Consider the following 17,453-nt stretch of genomic DNA (forward strand, 5'->3'; position numbering starts at 1 on the left):
GCATGTTTCTATTAAATATTTCTTCAATTCCCATTAACAATATTGTAAATTCTTTTTCCTTTGACACTGAGTAGTTACTAAAAGTTTTTGGAATTCCAAAACAACATTAAAAAAACCCACCAGAAGAGAATTAAAACTGAAACGAAAAAAAAACAGTTCATTTCTTTTAATTGAATTTGTTATTCAAATTTATGATCCACGAAAAACCAATAATATTGTAACTTGCTTTTTTTTTCGTTTAATATTTACTATTAAGATGAAAAAAATATTCTTTTAAAAAAAAAATAAAAGAAATAAAATCAAGTATCAGCTTTGCTACTTTAATTTTATAGTGATAAACCAAAAGGCAAACCCACCTGTGTTGTTTTACCACAATAAATAATATTAAATAATAAATAATTACCAATATTAATAATTGGTATTGACAACAAAAATCATATTGGCTATTTTGATTGTATATGACCTCAATTTCATTGGGCAGCTGATACAATCTCTAATTTGCCATTAGTTTTTTCATTAACAATCCAAGTAAGAGTAAAGCATTATCTAAAATGGATAAATTTATTGGAATAAAAAATTATATAGTTAATGAAATACCAAACTATATTCTTCCAGTGTTAAAATTCTTACAGAAATATTCCTCAATATCATTTCAAATTTTTTTTTTGCTTCATCTCACCAATGTTTCAATTATTCCATTAATCTCAATAGATAAGTTTGATGATGTACTAATGATAAACAGAGAGGTTTATCAAAACAATGAATTCCTCTTGATTTATGGTTCATTGACCACCCATATCCTTAGTGGAATCCTCGTTAGACTCTTCAGAAGAATTAGATCCAGATTTAAATATGGAACATTCAAAAAACAAAAAAAAAATAAGGGTTTCTTCAAATCCTTTAACAACTTGCAATTAACAGGATACATTTTAATTCCAATTGTTTTATTTCATATTCTTAAAGAACGAATCTCTCCAATTTTAGTTGATGGAGACTCCTCTTTCGTTGACATTAACTATATCATCTTCCAACTAAAGGAACATAAGTTCAGAACCATCTCAGGATTAAATCTTCTATCCATATTGAGCATATACCATATTATCAAAGGATCAGTCAAATGGTTCAAATTGAAATGGAATCCGACTCTTGTCAATGGGTTGATTTATGGGTTTTCAACCTTTTCATTCTTAAGCTTATTACGTCTACAATTTAGCGACTTTGTCGGATTTTCACAATCTGTTAAAGAAAAATATGAATTGTACCTTAATGTTATTCCTTTATAGGGTTTTATAAATACTTTAACTGTGTGATATACCCTTGGATATAGTAATACACATAGCATAATTATATATTCAGTAATCGCTACATATTTTCAATCCCAGGCTCTCAATAAATATTCCCAGTAATTAACCTCAATAGATATTCCCAATAGATATTTAGCTTTTGCTAACATCGTTGTAAAATCTGTCTAACATGGCTGTGAGACCTTCTCTTTGTTAGTACTGTTATTCATTTAAACCTCTTTGCACTCGGAGTCAAATAATCAAATAATATTCAGCTAATTATTAATTATTAATTTTTTTTTTTCTGCTTGAATGGCTAATTAATATCTTCCAATGAAATTCTACACTCTTTTAGCTCTAGAGTTTTTGTTTTTTTTTAATATAAATAAGAGATGAGCTCCTCACACTTCAATAATCCCCCAACAGTTTTTGAAAGCTTTTATTGTATCCTTTAGAAAACACATTAATACCTGTTTCCTAAACCATCAAATCTCCTTCAGCTATCTCCCAAATATCTTGATAGCCAAAATAATAGAGGCATAGTTTTTAAATAATAAATATTAAATAACACTTGACTAATACTTAAAATGGGCTTATCTTACGAAGAAGTTGCTTTACATGATCAACCAGATGACTGCTGGGTTATAATTAACGGTGCTGTTTACGATGTTACCAACTTTTTAAACTATCATCCGGGTGGTGAAGAGATCTTGTTAAACTATGGTGGAAGAGATGCCACTGATATGTTCACCAGTATCCATAATTTTGACGTTATTATCAACAATGCTAATCTTGTCAGAAGAATCTATTAGTTGGTGATTATTCATTAATTCGATTATTGAATAATGTTAACAATTAATAGATGATCTCTTAGAACAATTAGCTTTTTTTTTTCTTTTCTACTTTTACTTTTTGATTTTTTTTTCTGGTTTTTCTATGGTTCGATTTGTTGTCGAAATATCAATAGCTTTTTTAATTACACTTACAACACATATATATCTTTATCTTAGATACTACTAATGCATTTATACATCTTTTTTGTCTTCTTCTTTCTCCGATACTTCTATGGTTTGGTTCGAATTCTAGCTGAAATCAACATGAAACACTTCAACATAAATTGTAAAAGCCACTGCTTTTTTCCCTTTTCTCCCTTCTCTCCCTCTTCCTTTTGCTTGGTTTTTTCTTCTCAACAGATCTGGTCTGTGTTATACAGCTCTATTTCGATCCGTGTAATTTACAGACCGTTTTTATGGATTATATCTGTGTTTTTTTAAGATTGGGCCTCTGTTAATAGAGGTGTATTTTTAGGTCGATCTTAAGAGTCTTTTTGCTGGTCTTTTCGACTCCTCCACTTCTGAAATGGAGTTTTTTATTTTCAAAGTAAATAGCAACAACTTAATAAGCCACAAAATTATCTCAAGAATGATCCTAAGGAAGCTAACAGCATTTTCAAATTAAATCGCTCTGATTACCTGAAATTTCCATTTTTTTATTTTCAATTATCTCCAACTATTTTCTCAGGTATTTTCACTGTCATATAATTTTGATAGAAAAGAGTAATACTAAGCGTGATATTACAAAGAATTATCATTTAAAGTTACCTTATTACAAATATATAATAAAAAAACCGAGAAATTCTTAATTCTCGTTTTTTAGACTGGCAACTTTTATGCAGGCACTATTAAAAAAATAATTACAAAGTAATTACAAAATATTTAAAAATAATAAATATTAAACTAAAAATAAAAATTATTTCTTTATCAAAAACATCAGTTGAGAATAATTTTAAATTTCAAAATATTAGCGCAAAAAAAATAACTTATTCTTTTAAAATCAAAAAAAATTAAATAAAATCAAACGTAATCAAACAAAATTGGTAAAAATTATGAAAAAATATCAATTTTTTAAACGAAGTAAAATAATTGTAGAATTTACCAATTAATTCGATATTTCTTTAGAAGATATTTTCTTATATTGACTTAATTTTAGTTTGAGAAGACAATGAAAAAAATAACCTAATACGATGTCAACTAATTCATAGTAGGGAAATTATTAGTAAAACATAAAATAGAGTAAGATTAAGTACAAATAAGATAAACTAAGATAAACCAAGTTTTAATGCTGTGCTTTTTTTATGTTTTTTTTGCTTTATTTTAATATTTGAAAAACTATTTTTTCTTTAATGGGGCACACTGTATCTTCAACCAATTAAGAGCAATAGAATTTGATTCCAAATAGTGGCTAACCTCTTTGAAGATAAGGTTGTGTCTCTTGTTTATAACTTCAATTTCTTTTTCGGTTAATAATTTAACGTTGATTAGTTTCTTGCAATATGGAACCAAGCAAACATTTTCAAATTTTAAAAACTTCTTATTATTTTCCAATCCTTTATTGATATCATCAGCTTTGATAACAATCATGTCATTTTCAATTCGAATACCGTATTCATTATCCTTATAATACCCTGGCTCATTTGAAATGTAATTGCCAACCTCCAATGGAAATCTTGCATAGTATGGACGATATCCAACCCCCACTGGTCCTTCATGAACATTTAGAAACGACCCAATGCCATGCCCAGTTCCATGTTGATAATCTAGCCCTTGGGCCCATAAAAACTGTCTAGCCAAAACATCTAATTGTACTCCATTTGTACCTTCAGGGAATATTATATTTTCTAACGAAATATTTCCCTTCAAGACCAATGTATAGTTATCAATTTCTTCTTGCGAGGGATTTGAAAAATGAATAGTTCTAGTGATGTCTGTTGTGCCTTCTAAGAATTGTGCACCGGAATCATTCAAGTAAATCTTTGAGGGATCTATTGTTAAAGAATCGAATTCTGATGGAGCATAGTGAATGATGGAAGCATTTTTACCCGTCGATGATATTGTTTCAAAAGATAAATCAATAAAATTTTTCATTTCTTTTCTGAATTTTTTTTGTTTGACTGCAGCATCATATTCAGTTAAAAGTTTTTCTTTGTTGATTAATTGGTCTTCTAACCAAGAAAAGAATTTAATTAACGCAATTGCATCCTTTTTATGAGCCGTTTTTAGTCCAAGAATTTCTGTTTTGTTTTTAACTGATTTGAGTAATTCGATTGGAGATTGAATTTTCAAGTAGTCACTTTTTAAGTTTCTAACGAGTTCCCAAGAGGAGGAATTTGGAATTAAAAATTTATTGTTTGAATTATTTTTGGAAATTTCTTCTGAAATCGTAGATAAATCAGACCAAAACTGATTGTAGGGTTTAGTGATAATTTGGCAGTCGTTGTTTAAATAATTTAGAATGTTTTCGTTGCTTTTATCGTTCTTTGGAATTCTTTGATCGATATCGCAGTAGAGATAGTGTGAATTTTCAGTTATAATCATATAAGAAAAAAAAACTGGGTTATAAGGGATATCAGAAGCTCTTAGATTCAATAGCCAGGCTATTTCATCTAGAGCAGTAATGACAAAATAAGATGAATTGAAATCATTTTTTAGAGTTTTTTTTAATTGGTCAATTTTATCAAGTGTTGATTTACCAGATATATTTTCATTTAATTTAATGAAGTTTGAGGTTAATCTTATTGGTTTCTTTTCAAATTCGGGCCAAATTTTGTCAATCAAGTTTTCAGTAATTGGAACCAAATTGATTTTGGGAGTTTCAGGTAATTTTTTTGAGACTTCATTTTGAATCAATTTTTTAAAAGAATCGTATCTATCAAAAGTGAATAATTTTGGGTCAATACCAATATTAACCTCTTTGTAAGTGTCTAAACTTGATTGGATAGCATTTTTAATTGTCCATAATTCCCAGGATTGGTTATTTTGGTTGTCAGTTTTCAATAGTTTCCAATTAAAATCTAATTCGTTGTTAGCTTGTATATAGTATCTACCATCAGTGCAAAGAGCAGCTAACCCACTTGGAGTTTCGTTCATTGATAGCAAATCCCTGGTTATTATTGCGATACCAGCAGAGCCAGTAAAACCTGAGATAAAGCTTCTTCTTTGATCAGCAGAGGAGACATATTCAGACTGATGTTCATCTTCAGATGGCACAATGTAGATTGCTAGATCATGGCTTTTCATTTCATTTCGAAGACTTAATAGTCTCTTTGAGGTGTTGATTTCTTTTTGATTGGATAGTAAATGATGGTCCATGCTGGAACTTTGTTGTTGTTGTTGGCACAAGGATATAGTTGAGTTATTTCTTGATAGTAAGGGAGTTTTGATTGAATAACTTGAAGCTGACCTTGATAGACTAATTTGCTTAGTTAGAAAGTTTTTGCGGTGCTGTCTTGATAAAAGACCAGGAGAACAGGTACAATTTGAGCAGAATTTTCTTGATACTGAGCTTCTATTTATATGGGTATTGGTGGCAATCATTTTGAAATAAGAAATTGGAAGAGGATTAGCTTGAGAGTATTGTGAATGAATATTGAGAGTAATGTGATTTAGAATAGTGGAATGTGCCTTTTCTCGAGTGAGAGACTTTGCAGTGTTTATGAACATAAAACAAATTTACAGCTGGTATATCAGAGTATATATATGTTTTTATATATTTATAGGATGGATATGGATGGGTGTGAGTGGATATAGTTGTACTTGTGCCTGCACCTATAATGATAAATCCAGTTATCACCACTTGATTTCTGATGTGCTAGTGAGAAAAGAAACAAAAAGAAAAGAAAAGAGAAAGAACGAGAACACTTATGCTTTCAGGTTCTCAGGTTTTCAAGCAAAAGACAGAATTTCAAAAGGTGAAATTTTTAGAGGACAAAGTAAATCAAACCAGAGGAAAATTAGCATTAATTCGAAAAAGATGATATGAAATGTGATGAGTTGCTTCAAAACACTTGCTTGCTAAACTTTAACAGAGCAGCACTGAGAGCCACCGGACAGAACTCGCTAGGAGCCACCAAAAAACTGGCCTAGTTTTGGAAGCAAAACCACAGCATATTGGTGAAGCAGTACCAACAGCCCCAGAAGCACGACTTGGGTCTGGAAATCAGCAGCAAAACCTCCAGAAGAGCCTATGCAGGAACACTTACACAGTAACCGGATATCAGCAACTCTCCCAGCATGATCTAATTTTTCACAGATGGCCTTATTATCTCATGATTCTCTCGTTATCAACCAACCACTCAGACCGTAGCCCCACTACACGCAATTGCAGAGAAGAGAAAAAGAGGCACAGAAGGCAGCTTTTCGAGTATTTATAGCCTATCCTTCTTTTGTACCAGTATCTCCAACGCCAGTTAAAAACAGGCCCCACCCCCGGTTGCGAGCCCTGAGCCGCGCCGCAGAGATGGTAAACGCGATCTAGCGCGATTGTATGTGGTTCACTGTGGTTTCTGTGCATTACTGCAAGATGTATCAGAGATACATTTGAGTGCCTTTTCCACAGGCCTGGATTTTACATCTGTCTGGGTTCCACCATTCTAATGTGTAAATATATGGAAATATTTGTTCATTGAGCACAGATGCTGTTTTCAGACCAAAGCAGCAACAAAATTTTCCTTCAACTCCAGTGCAGTGTCAGAGCTGACAGAGAAGTCATAGAACATACGATCTTTCAATAAATGCAATAGTTTTTTGCAACAACCATGGGATAGCAGACATTATTAAATACCTTTCCAGTTTTGCCAAGTTCAGTGACAATAGCCAGGATGAAGATGGTAAAGCAGTCATCTAAACAATTTCATGGAACAAATAAACCTGGCTATCCTCTATTTTGGATTTTATCTTTCAATTACTTTTATATTCTAATCAATAATAGTCTATATGTCACGAAACCAGATTGGAAAACGATTAACCATACAAAGCTGATACTTACTATTGGTATTTCAAAACCAAGTCAAGCCAAGACATTGCACATATTTTATAACCATTTTATTCTTTTTATACATGGAATCAAGCTATATTACTTGAATAAGATGATTACTTTATATTCTTATTCATATTCCCAAGCACCACAGAAAGTCAAATGAGCTCCATCAACTTCCATAACAACCACGATATAAGCTCAAGATTGTTTTATCTCCAAAGTCATTTTGAGTAGTTTTATTTATTGTTTAAATTTATATGTGATAACAATGCTGATTTTATAGCACATTATCAGCTAAAACATTTCTCAATATACTCATCTAACTAAAAAGAAATCAAAAAAAAAACAATCAAAAAAGGAAAAAAAAAGAAATTCACTACTTTCAATGCTTAAACAGCTTTTTTGATAATTAATTTACAAAATAACATTACAAATTCATTTTATATGCAATACTATTATTCAAATGGTTATAGATTCTGGTTTCCTGAAAAGAAAATCCAATATCGATTGAACCTAAAACATCCAACAATAACCAACCTGTTTTCAAATTTTACAAAGGAATTCAAAAAATATTCCAATAATCAACATTATTAATCAAAAATATTAATGTAACAACAAAAACATCTTCACATAATTAAATGGTTTGTTTTTACATTATTTAGTACTAATCCAAACAAAAAAAAAGAGAAAAATTCAGGGATTATCCATGTCTGACTATCTAGCCGTTGGACAAAATCGTAATAATACTGTTAAGTATTTAATTTGGTAATATCAAAAAAAGAAAAATATAATCCAAACAATTCAATTTGAACAATTTGTTTCAAAGGTAGGTTTTTTATGTTTGATTTAATATTAGCTCAAGGGACTAAGACAGGTTAGAAGGGTTTTTTATTTTTTCTTTCTGCAAAAATAAATAATATTTTTGCATTTTATAAATTTTGATTTCAATGCCTACAATACAATACAATACAATACAATACAATACAATACAATACAATACAATACAATACAATACAATAGAAAAAAAAGAAATAAAATCATTCAAAGTATTTCATGCCTACTCAAGTACATGTCAATAAACACCAAAAATTACACTAGAGAAATGCTATGCAAAATGTGATGCAGAAATTAATTATAAAAGCAACATCTAATTTCATAAAATGAAAATTTTGAGTACTTTCAATCCATTGATTCCTGTTTATCTTTTATTATTCAAAAAATTTGGCAACCAACAAAGAACAAATGCAATCCCACAAAAAAATGCTGCCTAAAGTTATATATTCAGCTTCTTCATGTCCTTTACATCCAGAACAAAACAGGAAAACACCAACTCTGCGGGCTGTATGCATCTCACAGTCCCAATCGGTACTTGTGCAGATTTGTATGCAGTGTCAGCGCTTCTACACGCAACGAGTGCCTTCTTCCGTCCCACTGGCTATTTTCTATTATACAACATTTGATGGCTCTTTATTATAAATATTCTTTATGATTTTCCAGCATATTCTTTAGCATTGTCCATTGGTATTATAACTAATCATCAAGAATCAAATGGATTTTTCGAACTTTTTGTGGTTTTGCAGTCGTTAGAATATAGTTTGCTGTCAGTCGTAATTGAGTTTTTTAATAGCACCTTTTGTAAAAAGAAACCAAAGGAAATCGAAGCATAACTATGTTACTATAGTGTTGTGATTGTATTCCTCAATTCGCTTGGATTGAATAATTAGTTAAGCACTTAATTAATTTTATGAAAACCTAAGATCTATTGTCTTTAGAAATTTTTTTATAGTTTTCAAAAATTTTATTTAATCCTCTCATCAACCCTTCTAACCTCATAATCCTGAAAACATAACCAAGAATGACTAAATTGTAATTAATGGAATACAGTTTTGTTTTAATTTTCACTTTGGTAGTTGATGAGACGTTATAGTTTTTTTAATCATAAGGAACATTAAAATAATTATTGCAATGATTGACATTTTGGTTTTCATTTTTCAATAGCACTTTAACTATCTTTCTTCCCCTTATCTTTGCTAGTATTAACTTACCCTGAAGGCTTATCGTAGATCTTGTAGAGAAGTTATTAACGCCGAAATAGAGACTCAAAACAATAGAGCAATATGGGAGTTAGTAATTGAATGAAAGAAAATAACGCTCAAATTTATTGGTAATCCATTTTATATCGATTTCGAAGTTACTTTAAGTCCATTTTAAAAAAAATTCCAAAATAAAATTAAAACTATTTTAAATCCTTTTCTTGACAAAACGTTTTTTCGAAAAGACTTTAATATCCGAAGTTACTAACTCTTAGACTAACTTACACCTTTTCTACTGCTTTACCCAGATATGTTGCATGAGATGGAGCTAGTGATACCGATCCTGTCTAATATCACATATTATCAACCAAAAAGGATCATATTGTTAGGCTTGGATGATAAAAACAATATTGTTAATCTGAAAAAACATGTATTTTTTTTCATCAAATACATAATTAAATGAATCAATGACTCTCTAAGTCATATAGTCAAAATAAATACCGATAGTTATTGAAATAAAAAAAAAAAGAGAAAAAAAAGAGAAAAAATTGAAGAAAATAAAAAAATTAAACAAAAAATTAAACAAAAAATTAAAACAAATTAAAAAATTGAAATCAATTCTCTGATATTGTTTTTGATTTCTAAATGGTATCCCTTAATCACAGTTGCTGGCTGAAAATTATATCTTCCAAATGAAATATGATCTTTCATATATATACATATACATATACGTGTGAGATAAACCTATTTGACCCAATTTAAAAAAAAAAGCAAAGAATAACATTCAAACACAATTAAAAGCCCCCATCTAATTTCAAGTTTATGCTTTTGAACACATTAGTAGTTTGTTTGCTCAATTGATTGTTTGTTTTGCTTTAAAGAGTTGTTATTAGAAGAGGGCTAGACGGGGAGGCAATAAAGAGCAGCAGATTTAAACAATTTGTGATTTCTAAAGAAAAAAGATATTCGTTAGTTATTTTATTTGATATTAAGTTTTGTGATGTATTAGGATTTGATATATTGCAATAAATTTGCTAAAACAAAGTGTGTTTTGATATATTTAAATTGAACTGACTTTGGCCCTTTTCCCAATCTTTTATTAGAAGCAGCTGTGATCTATAATTAATACCCAGCAAAAGTTTATTAAAAGCATGTTAAAACATGAGTTGCATGTCAATAAAACATTGACAATTGTTAGAATAATACCTAGTCTATTGTTGATTGTCTATGGTTGATTGTTTATTATTTAATGTTTATTATTTAATTTAATTGAGTCTGTTATAAATAAACCCTTTATTAAAAACAACCCAGCTATTAATAAATTGTCAGTTTCATTGATAATTGATTAATGTAATTGAAAGTTATATGAAAACTAGTTTGGTAATTAGTTAAAAATTGTAATGATTTTATTGTTGCTGAAATTGAGTCATAAAAAAAATAGAAATAAAATAAGAATAAAAGAAAGAAAAAATTAAACAAGATTAAACAAGATTACACAAGATTAACAAAATAAGATGTAATTATGTAAACAATTTTAATTCTTGGTGTTTGGTGATTATTTTTTTTTTGTTCAATTAAATCTAATTTAATCTGAGATTAATTGAGAATAAGGTATAATCATATGACAACATATACATTATTCTCATTATTAACCTATTGACTAAAACAATTTCTTTTTATTTCCAGATGAAAAATCATTTGGTATTAAAGAAACAGTCAAACAATGCTAGAAAACGAGCTATTGGAATAATTTAAATTAGCTTGTTTCACTTGGAATGATTACAGCAATAATATTAACAATATTTGCAATACAAATAAGTAAGTAAATAAATAAAAAAAGCAATTAAACCGTAAAAAAAAAAGAAAAAAAAAAGTAAATCCAGGAAACTAAGAGCTGATTTCCTGATATTAAAAACAACAATATCTTGTTTGAGAAAACGCATAAAAAATTGCAATCTTGTTTTTAAAAGAATTTGGATAAAACTTGTAAAACCATCATTGAGTCCACTGCATTGAAGGTAACTAAAAAACAATTAACATTTTGAAAATTTACAATAAAGTGTGTACATCTTATTTCTCTAAGAAAGAAGTTAAAAAAAGTAAAAATGTATTTTAAAATAGTGTAAATTAGAGATAACTGTATATTATTAGTATATATATACAAATATAATTATATATAGCTACATGATAGATATTTTTATCTAGGTCTAACCATCAAAATGTCATCACAAAAAAGAGGTTTTACGTTTAGAAAGTGATACATGTTTTATATAGAAGTAAAGCAACAGCGTTAGCAGAGGTGTGAGAAAAAAATGCGTGTGTATAGCAATATGCACTCCCGCTTTTGCTCGCGCGTGTATACACAATGTTAAATCCAAATGGCGACTGAATTTTGAGAAAACACTGGAGTGATGTGTTCCCGGACCAGGCAGGGGCGTATGTGTAATCGGAACGCTTTATCTCAGTGGGCCATAAACCTGCAGATTTCTAAATTTAAAACTCTGACAAACTTTCTGGATTCGCCAGATTCAAGAGACTTGAAAGATATGGTTTTATTTGTTATAGTCATTTTTGAGCTTAAAACTTGTTTGAAAACAATTGCCTGGATACTCCAACACCTGAGAAAACACCACATCGGTTTTGCAAAAGCCAATAGAAGCCACAAAAGCACACACTGGGATAGCATCTCAGAAACAGTGCCCTGGAAGGTTGTTGAGCAAAAGCTGTGTGTAGTGGAAGCGTTAGGAGTTAAGAATTCCAAGGCCTGATTGTTAGAGTCTGCGAGGTAGCAAAGGTGTTGGACGTCCTGTTACTGCAGGTTGGAATAGGACGCAAAGAAGATAGCAAAGGGTGGAGGAGGACCCAATGAAAGAGAAAGAAGAGAAGAACAAAATCCAACAACAGCACGCCGGTTGATGAGACAGAGGTCGAAACACAGTGAAACGATAAGATATTATGTTGCAAGAAGATCGCAGATTCTTGTTGACAAGCGTGCTATTGTCTATTGTTGAGATTCTTTTTGTTTTTAACTTTGGCCTAGTTCGTAGTTCATGATTGGACTTTGCCAATCATCTGGCGAGACTGTTAATGTCCTTATAGAATATTCCTTCAGCTATGTTTCTCAGTTTTAGTTTATTTGGCTCAAATTGGCTTTAGAGCTCGATTAGCAATTAGTTTAATTCTATTTGTAGCTTAAAATCTACCCCCTAGGGTGAGTTGGTGGACCAGCTCCGGCACATTTGTCTTGTCTAAGTTGAACTTACTGTTTTCACCATCTTGTTGTTGTTGTCTGATTTATATTTTCTACGTTTCCCATTTGGTTGTTATTGATAAAATTACATACATAATCTGTTTGCTATTTAAAGAAAGCAAAATAAAGTCAAAAAAAGTAAAATAATATCGAATAAAACAAGGGACAGTCAAGCATGTTAAAGATTAAATGAGTAAAAGAATAAAATATCGGGGTTAAAAGGATAACCAAAATCAAGAAAAGAATAAAAGAATAAAAAAATAGGAATCAAAATGGAAAAAAAAGAAAAAAAAAGAATCAAAGGTCATATAATATAGCTTATTTTGAAAATGTAATTTGATCAAACCATCAAACGGATCAAAAATGCACTATTGTCATTCAGAATGAATTTAAAAAAAAAAGGTAAATTTTGGCAATACTAAAATAAAATACACAGCGAGTGAACTAAACACGGGAGAACTTTGTTTGTAAAAGTGAAAAAAAATTGATATCCTTTTGATACCAAGCAGTAAACAAAAACCATAATAAATGGATAAATGGTAGATGAACTATAGAAAGATACAAGCAGAATTAAATAAAAAATGACGACAACATGTTTGTATCTTGTTTGTATCTGTTTTACTAATTTCTTTGTTGTTTTTTTGTATTTTTGTAGGTTGTTTTTTTGTATTTTTTTTATAAGTTTTTTTGTATTTTTTTTATTTTAATGTTTGTGTTATTGTAAAATCACTAGTTAGTCATATGCTTATTGTTTAAAATAAGTTTAGCGAAAATTCAGCAAACCGTTGTTAATGCTATTGTTATAATTTAAATCATTATTATCGGGGGCAACAGTGCCATTATATTGAACTAAATTATTATTAGAATTTGTAAATCCATTGGTGGTGCCTGAACTGATACTATTATTTTGATTTGTGCTAGCAGCAGCAATTGTGGCAGCAGCGGCGGCGGCAGCGGCGGCGGCAGCAGCAGCATCACCACTTGCAGTGCTACTACTAGTGCTAGCACTGGTATTGTTATACTCATTGATATTCGTTGGAAAACTATTGTAATTTTGTGAATAAAGATTTGGAGTTAACGAATAATTCGTCAAGTATTGGTAATTTGTTGGTTGTTGGGATGCAGTTGGGACTGGAATTGGAGATGGAAGTTGACCAAAAGTTTGAGTCTGGTATGTTTGATTTGCTGGATAATTTGGATAGCCTTGATAGTTTGGCGTATAACTTGATGAAAAATTCGATGGGAAACTTTGGGAATAATTTTGTGTGTAGTTTGATGAATAGTTTGATGAATAATTGGGATATCTTGGCTGCTGTTGGTTATAGTAACTATTTGCAGGACCATTTAAAATACTCAAATTGTTAAAGTATGGAATATTTTGGTTATAAGGTTGAATAGTTTGTTCATTAGAAAAATTACTGATTGAAGTACAATTTGAGGGATAATTGTTTGTGGAATTTATTGGACTATTGTTGTTAGAAGGGTTAGTATGATTATCATTAAGACTCTCAATATTACTAAGACTGTTATTACTGTTAATGTTTGTATTGGTATCAAACACTGGATAATCAGTTAGATTTGGAAGGGTGGGAGCAGGTGGAGGAATGCCATTCATTGAATAAGGATTTTGATTTTGATTTTGATTAAGCAAACTAGAGGGAAACATTAAGGTGGGATTATTTGGGTTTATTAATGTTTTAGAGAATCGTGAATTGGTATATTCTTGTAAAAGAGGTTTATAGTCAAAGGCACATAAAATAATTCTGGAATTATCATTTAAATCTATAACACCTTTTAATAAATCTCTTTTCATCATTCTTTCTTCAACGTATAGAGCAGAGGTTGTAGCTCTTGGTAATAAATAGATTCTCATGTCAGATTTGTATCTTGGTCTTGCGACATTTTTTTTCAAAAAGGTTGTCGTTGGTCTATCGCCTAGTTTTCCAATTGTGTTGAATTTATTTGTAATTTGAGAATTTAAAACTTTTTGTTTTTCATCTGGGGTATAAAGCTCATTATCGTCGTCGTCAGTTAAATATAAATTTCCAGGCATAGCAGTCTCAAATTTTAATAAGACAGCACCTCCAGACTCAGTTGCAGCAGCTCTTGTTACTCTAATCAAAGAGTATTCCTTCAAGTCAAATAGTTTGTTTATAGATTTGTCTATAGAGGTAAATATAGGAATTTTTTCATTTTTTGTATTTTTAGACAACTGGGAACTAGAGCTTATGTCTTTGGAGGTGTCAACATATCGAACAGATTTGACACACAAACTTGAATTGACACCATTTGAATTTGAATTGGAACTGGGATTGGAATTAGAATTAGAATCAGAATTAGCGTCTTTAGTGTCAATGCTAGAATTAGAGTTCGAATTAGAATCAGAATCAGAGTTTGTGATCGGATTAGAATTTAGAGAAGAATTGATAGTCAGTATATTGGCTAGTTCAAGATCAGTGGCAATTTGGTTGTTTCCATTTTTAAAAATATGGATTTTTCTTCTTGCAGGATCAGCAACTAAGGTAGCATACAAAGAGGTGAGAGATGAAACCAAGGCCAATCTGATTCTAGTTTCTGCTGCAAGAGGTCTCCCCTGAGGCCTTGAAGCCCCAGTTCTGTTTGAAATGATAGCAGCAGCTCTTCTACAGTTGGGTCTTCTTCTTCTCGCAAGCTTGACAATTTGGTCAGAGTTGTGGACGTCGTCGAATCGTCGTGATTGGGTGTTTTGGTGAGAAATAATGGAGTAGTTTGGAATTGCAGAGCTGGAAGAAGGGAAAGAGGATGGCGTCAGCAAGAAGCTAGAACTATTGGATTGAGATAGATTGGAGATAGGAGGAAGCCTCAAGTGCATGGATGTGAGAGATTGAGTATTATTACTTAAAGAAGTGGACATAATCTGGTGGAAATTGAAAGCAAAAAATAGATTTTGATTGAAAAAAAAAAGTAGGAGTATCAAAGTGCAGTGAGTAATAGTAAGAATAATGGTGGTAATAGTAAAGGAAAATGTGAGGGAAATATTACGGTTGAAGCGAAAATAGTAGTAAAAGAGTGATGGAGTTAAGAAGTAAAAAAAATTGTAAATGAAGAAAAGAGACGAACATTTGATGGAGTAATATATAGTAAATTTATAGTGGATAATCCTGAATGAATAAATTGAGAGCTGGTACAATTAAAGTATATTTACATATAAAAATATTAAAATTTTCTTAGTTTGAGTTTTTAAGGTGGGTTTCCCTTTTTTTGTGGATTTAGAAAACAAAGCTGCCTGCTCTGTGCTAGCGGGCCACGTTGGGCTGCAGGACACAAAGCACCTGCTATCTGGAATATCCCGGTAGTGCAAGTATGCAAGTCATCTGTGCTGCTGACGCGCTGTGAGGTGCGCGGAACTGGTTGGCCACTGCTTTGGCTCCAGTGCTGGGTGCGGGCCACGGGGTGGGAAGCGCTGCGAGACACCCACCTGCTATTGGCTGTGAACGCCACGTCTACGAGGCTCTGTGGCGGGAGCTGTGGTGGATTTCTGTGGAGAACCGTGACTTGCCGCAAATATGCAGCAGTTTGCAGTTGTCAGCAGCATCTAAACCTGAGGCTGTAAACACAAAGAAGAAATAAAATGAGAAAAAACCAAAAGAAAACCAAAAGGAAACCAAAATGAAAGTGAAGTAAAAGCGAAGTAAAAGCAAAGTGAAAGCGAAGTAAAAGTAAAATAAAAACAGTAGAAATGAGTAACTCAATAAGTTTTGAGCATGTTTAAGCCAAACTTCAATTTCTTTTGTATCCATCTTCCAGCAACAAGATAATCAATTGAAGAAAACCCAAGAGACCAAGAAACAGTCAGTGCTAATGATTTGTTATTTCAACAAGTGCACAATTTTTTGTGGATGAATGACTATAAACCTATGGATTCATAGATATAAACCTCTCAATCTACGGCAAATACATGATAATCACAAGCAGAATAATTTATGGTTACATGATTAAAGTGAGTGAGTTTGACTTAGCCTGCAAATGATTCTTTGCTCACTATCACTAAAAAGCTGAATAAAAGAAAAAAAATTGCAAATAAAAGAGAAATTAAGATTCCATTAAAAGTTGTTGAAAATCAATTGAAATTTGTTAAATGTTGTACAAAGCTAAGTAAATGAAAACAAGAAATCAGAGAGAATCATTAGAAGAAATCATTATTGAAAAGCAAACAAACAAAAAAAAAAAGACATAAATAAATAAAATAAACTGAATAGTAAATAATAAATAAGTAAAAAATAAATAAAAAATAAAATTAATACTAGATATTCATATTTTAAAATCTTTTGTTTAAAAACAGTTTGTATTAATATCATTTGTGAATAAACTTACAGTGAATCAACAAAATAAAACAAAACAAAATCGCTAAACTTAAATAACGTAAATGTTTTAGTCCCAATAAAGAGGAAAAAAGGAATGAAAAAAATAAAAAAAAACAAAACACATTAAGCCTTAATAAAAATTTTCCTTTGCAGCTTTTTTTATTTAATATTATACCATTTCAGGATTTTCTTTTATTTTTTTAACCAATGGATATATTCTCGATATGAATCTTGATACAAATCTCGATAGGGATCTTTAAGCCCCAAAAAACGGTAATAACATTACCGGAAATCCATTTAAAATTATTGCTTGCTATTCAATCTAATTAATCCAATTAATGTCAAGTATTTTTTTTCAATTTGTATCAATAATTTGTTCAGCGTCCAAATTAAAGCTTCATTGAAATGAAGCGGTTTACTCTTATTTACCTTTGATAACAATGTGAAAAAAATATATTCTAACTCATAAATTAGTCTGATTAAATTCAGTTTAACTTTCTGTTATTATCTTTATGTTGATTCATTGAGCTATATTATACCCTTTTGTATTTTATTGTATTTTATTGTATTTTATTGTTTTACATTGTTTTACATTGTTTTACATTGTTTTATATTGCTTTGTATTGCCCTGTATTGTTTTCTATCTAACCATCTATTGTTTTTAATTCATTTGTTTTTGTTACCATAACAGCTGATTTGCCCATTGATTAGTAAATTGTTTCTCTTTTGG

At 30.6% G+C, this 17,453-nt stretch overlaps 5 protein-coding genes across 5 annotated transcripts; 3 read left to right on the plus strand and 2 right to left on the minus strand.

Moving 5' to 3' along the window:
* Window positions 1–551: 551 nt before the first annotated feature.
* MCP1 (Mcp1p) lies at window positions 552–1,283 on the plus strand (the record flags this gene model as incomplete). Its single annotated transcript, XM_020194492.1, has 1 exon — window positions 552–1,283. One exon carries the CDS (start codon window positions 552–554, stop codon window positions 1,281–1,283), a length of 732 nt encoding a protein of 243 aa, XP_020047389.1.
* Window positions 1,284–1,867: 584 nt separating this feature from the next.
* ASCRUDRAFT_34914 (cytochrome b5-like heme/steroid binding domain-containing protein) lies at window positions 1,868–2,095 on the plus strand (the record flags this gene model as incomplete). The annotated part of the gene is made up of 1 exon (XM_020190563.1): window positions 1,868–2,095. A coding segment is annotated over one exon (228 nt), but the record flags the coding sequence as incomplete, so codon positions are not given.
* A 1,356-nt stretch (window positions 2,096–3,451) lies between these two features.
* Window positions 3,452–5,656, minus strand: FRA1 (aminopeptidase P; the record flags this gene model as incomplete). The annotated part of the gene is made up of 1 exon (XM_020191774.1): window positions 3,452–5,656. The coding sequence occupies one exon, from the start codon at window positions 5,654–5,656 to the stop codon at window positions 3,452–3,454; it is 2,205 nt and encodes a 734-aa protein (XP_020047391.1).
* A 2,733-nt stretch (window positions 5,657–8,389) lies between these two features.
* Window positions 8,390–8,557, plus strand: ASCRUDRAFT_80845 (uncharacterized protein; the record flags this gene model as incomplete). The annotated part of the gene is made up of 1 exon (XM_020194542.1): window positions 8,390–8,557. One exon carries the CDS (start codon window positions 8,390–8,392, stop codon window positions 8,555–8,557), a length of 168 nt encoding a protein of 55 aa, XP_020047392.1.
* Window positions 8,558–13,143: 4,586 nt separating this feature from the next.
* Window positions 13,144–14,669, minus strand: ASCRUDRAFT_70309 (uncharacterized protein; the record flags this gene model as incomplete). The annotated part of the gene is made up of 2 exons (XM_020191775.1): window positions 13,144–14,612; window positions 14,651–14,669. The coding sequence occupies 2 exons, from the start codon at window positions 14,667–14,669 to the stop codon at window positions 13,144–13,146; spliced, it is 1,488 nt and encodes a 495-aa protein (XP_020047393.1).
* Window positions 14,670–17,453: the final 2,784 nt, after the last annotated feature.

Source organism: Ascoidea rubescens (assembly GCF_001661345.1).
Source record: "Ascoidea rubescens DSM 1968 unplaced genomic scaffold ASCRUscaffold_6, whole genome shotgun sequence".
NCBI lineage: Eukaryota > Fungi > Ascomycota > Saccharomycetes > Ascoideales > Ascoideaceae > Ascoidea > Ascoidea rubescens.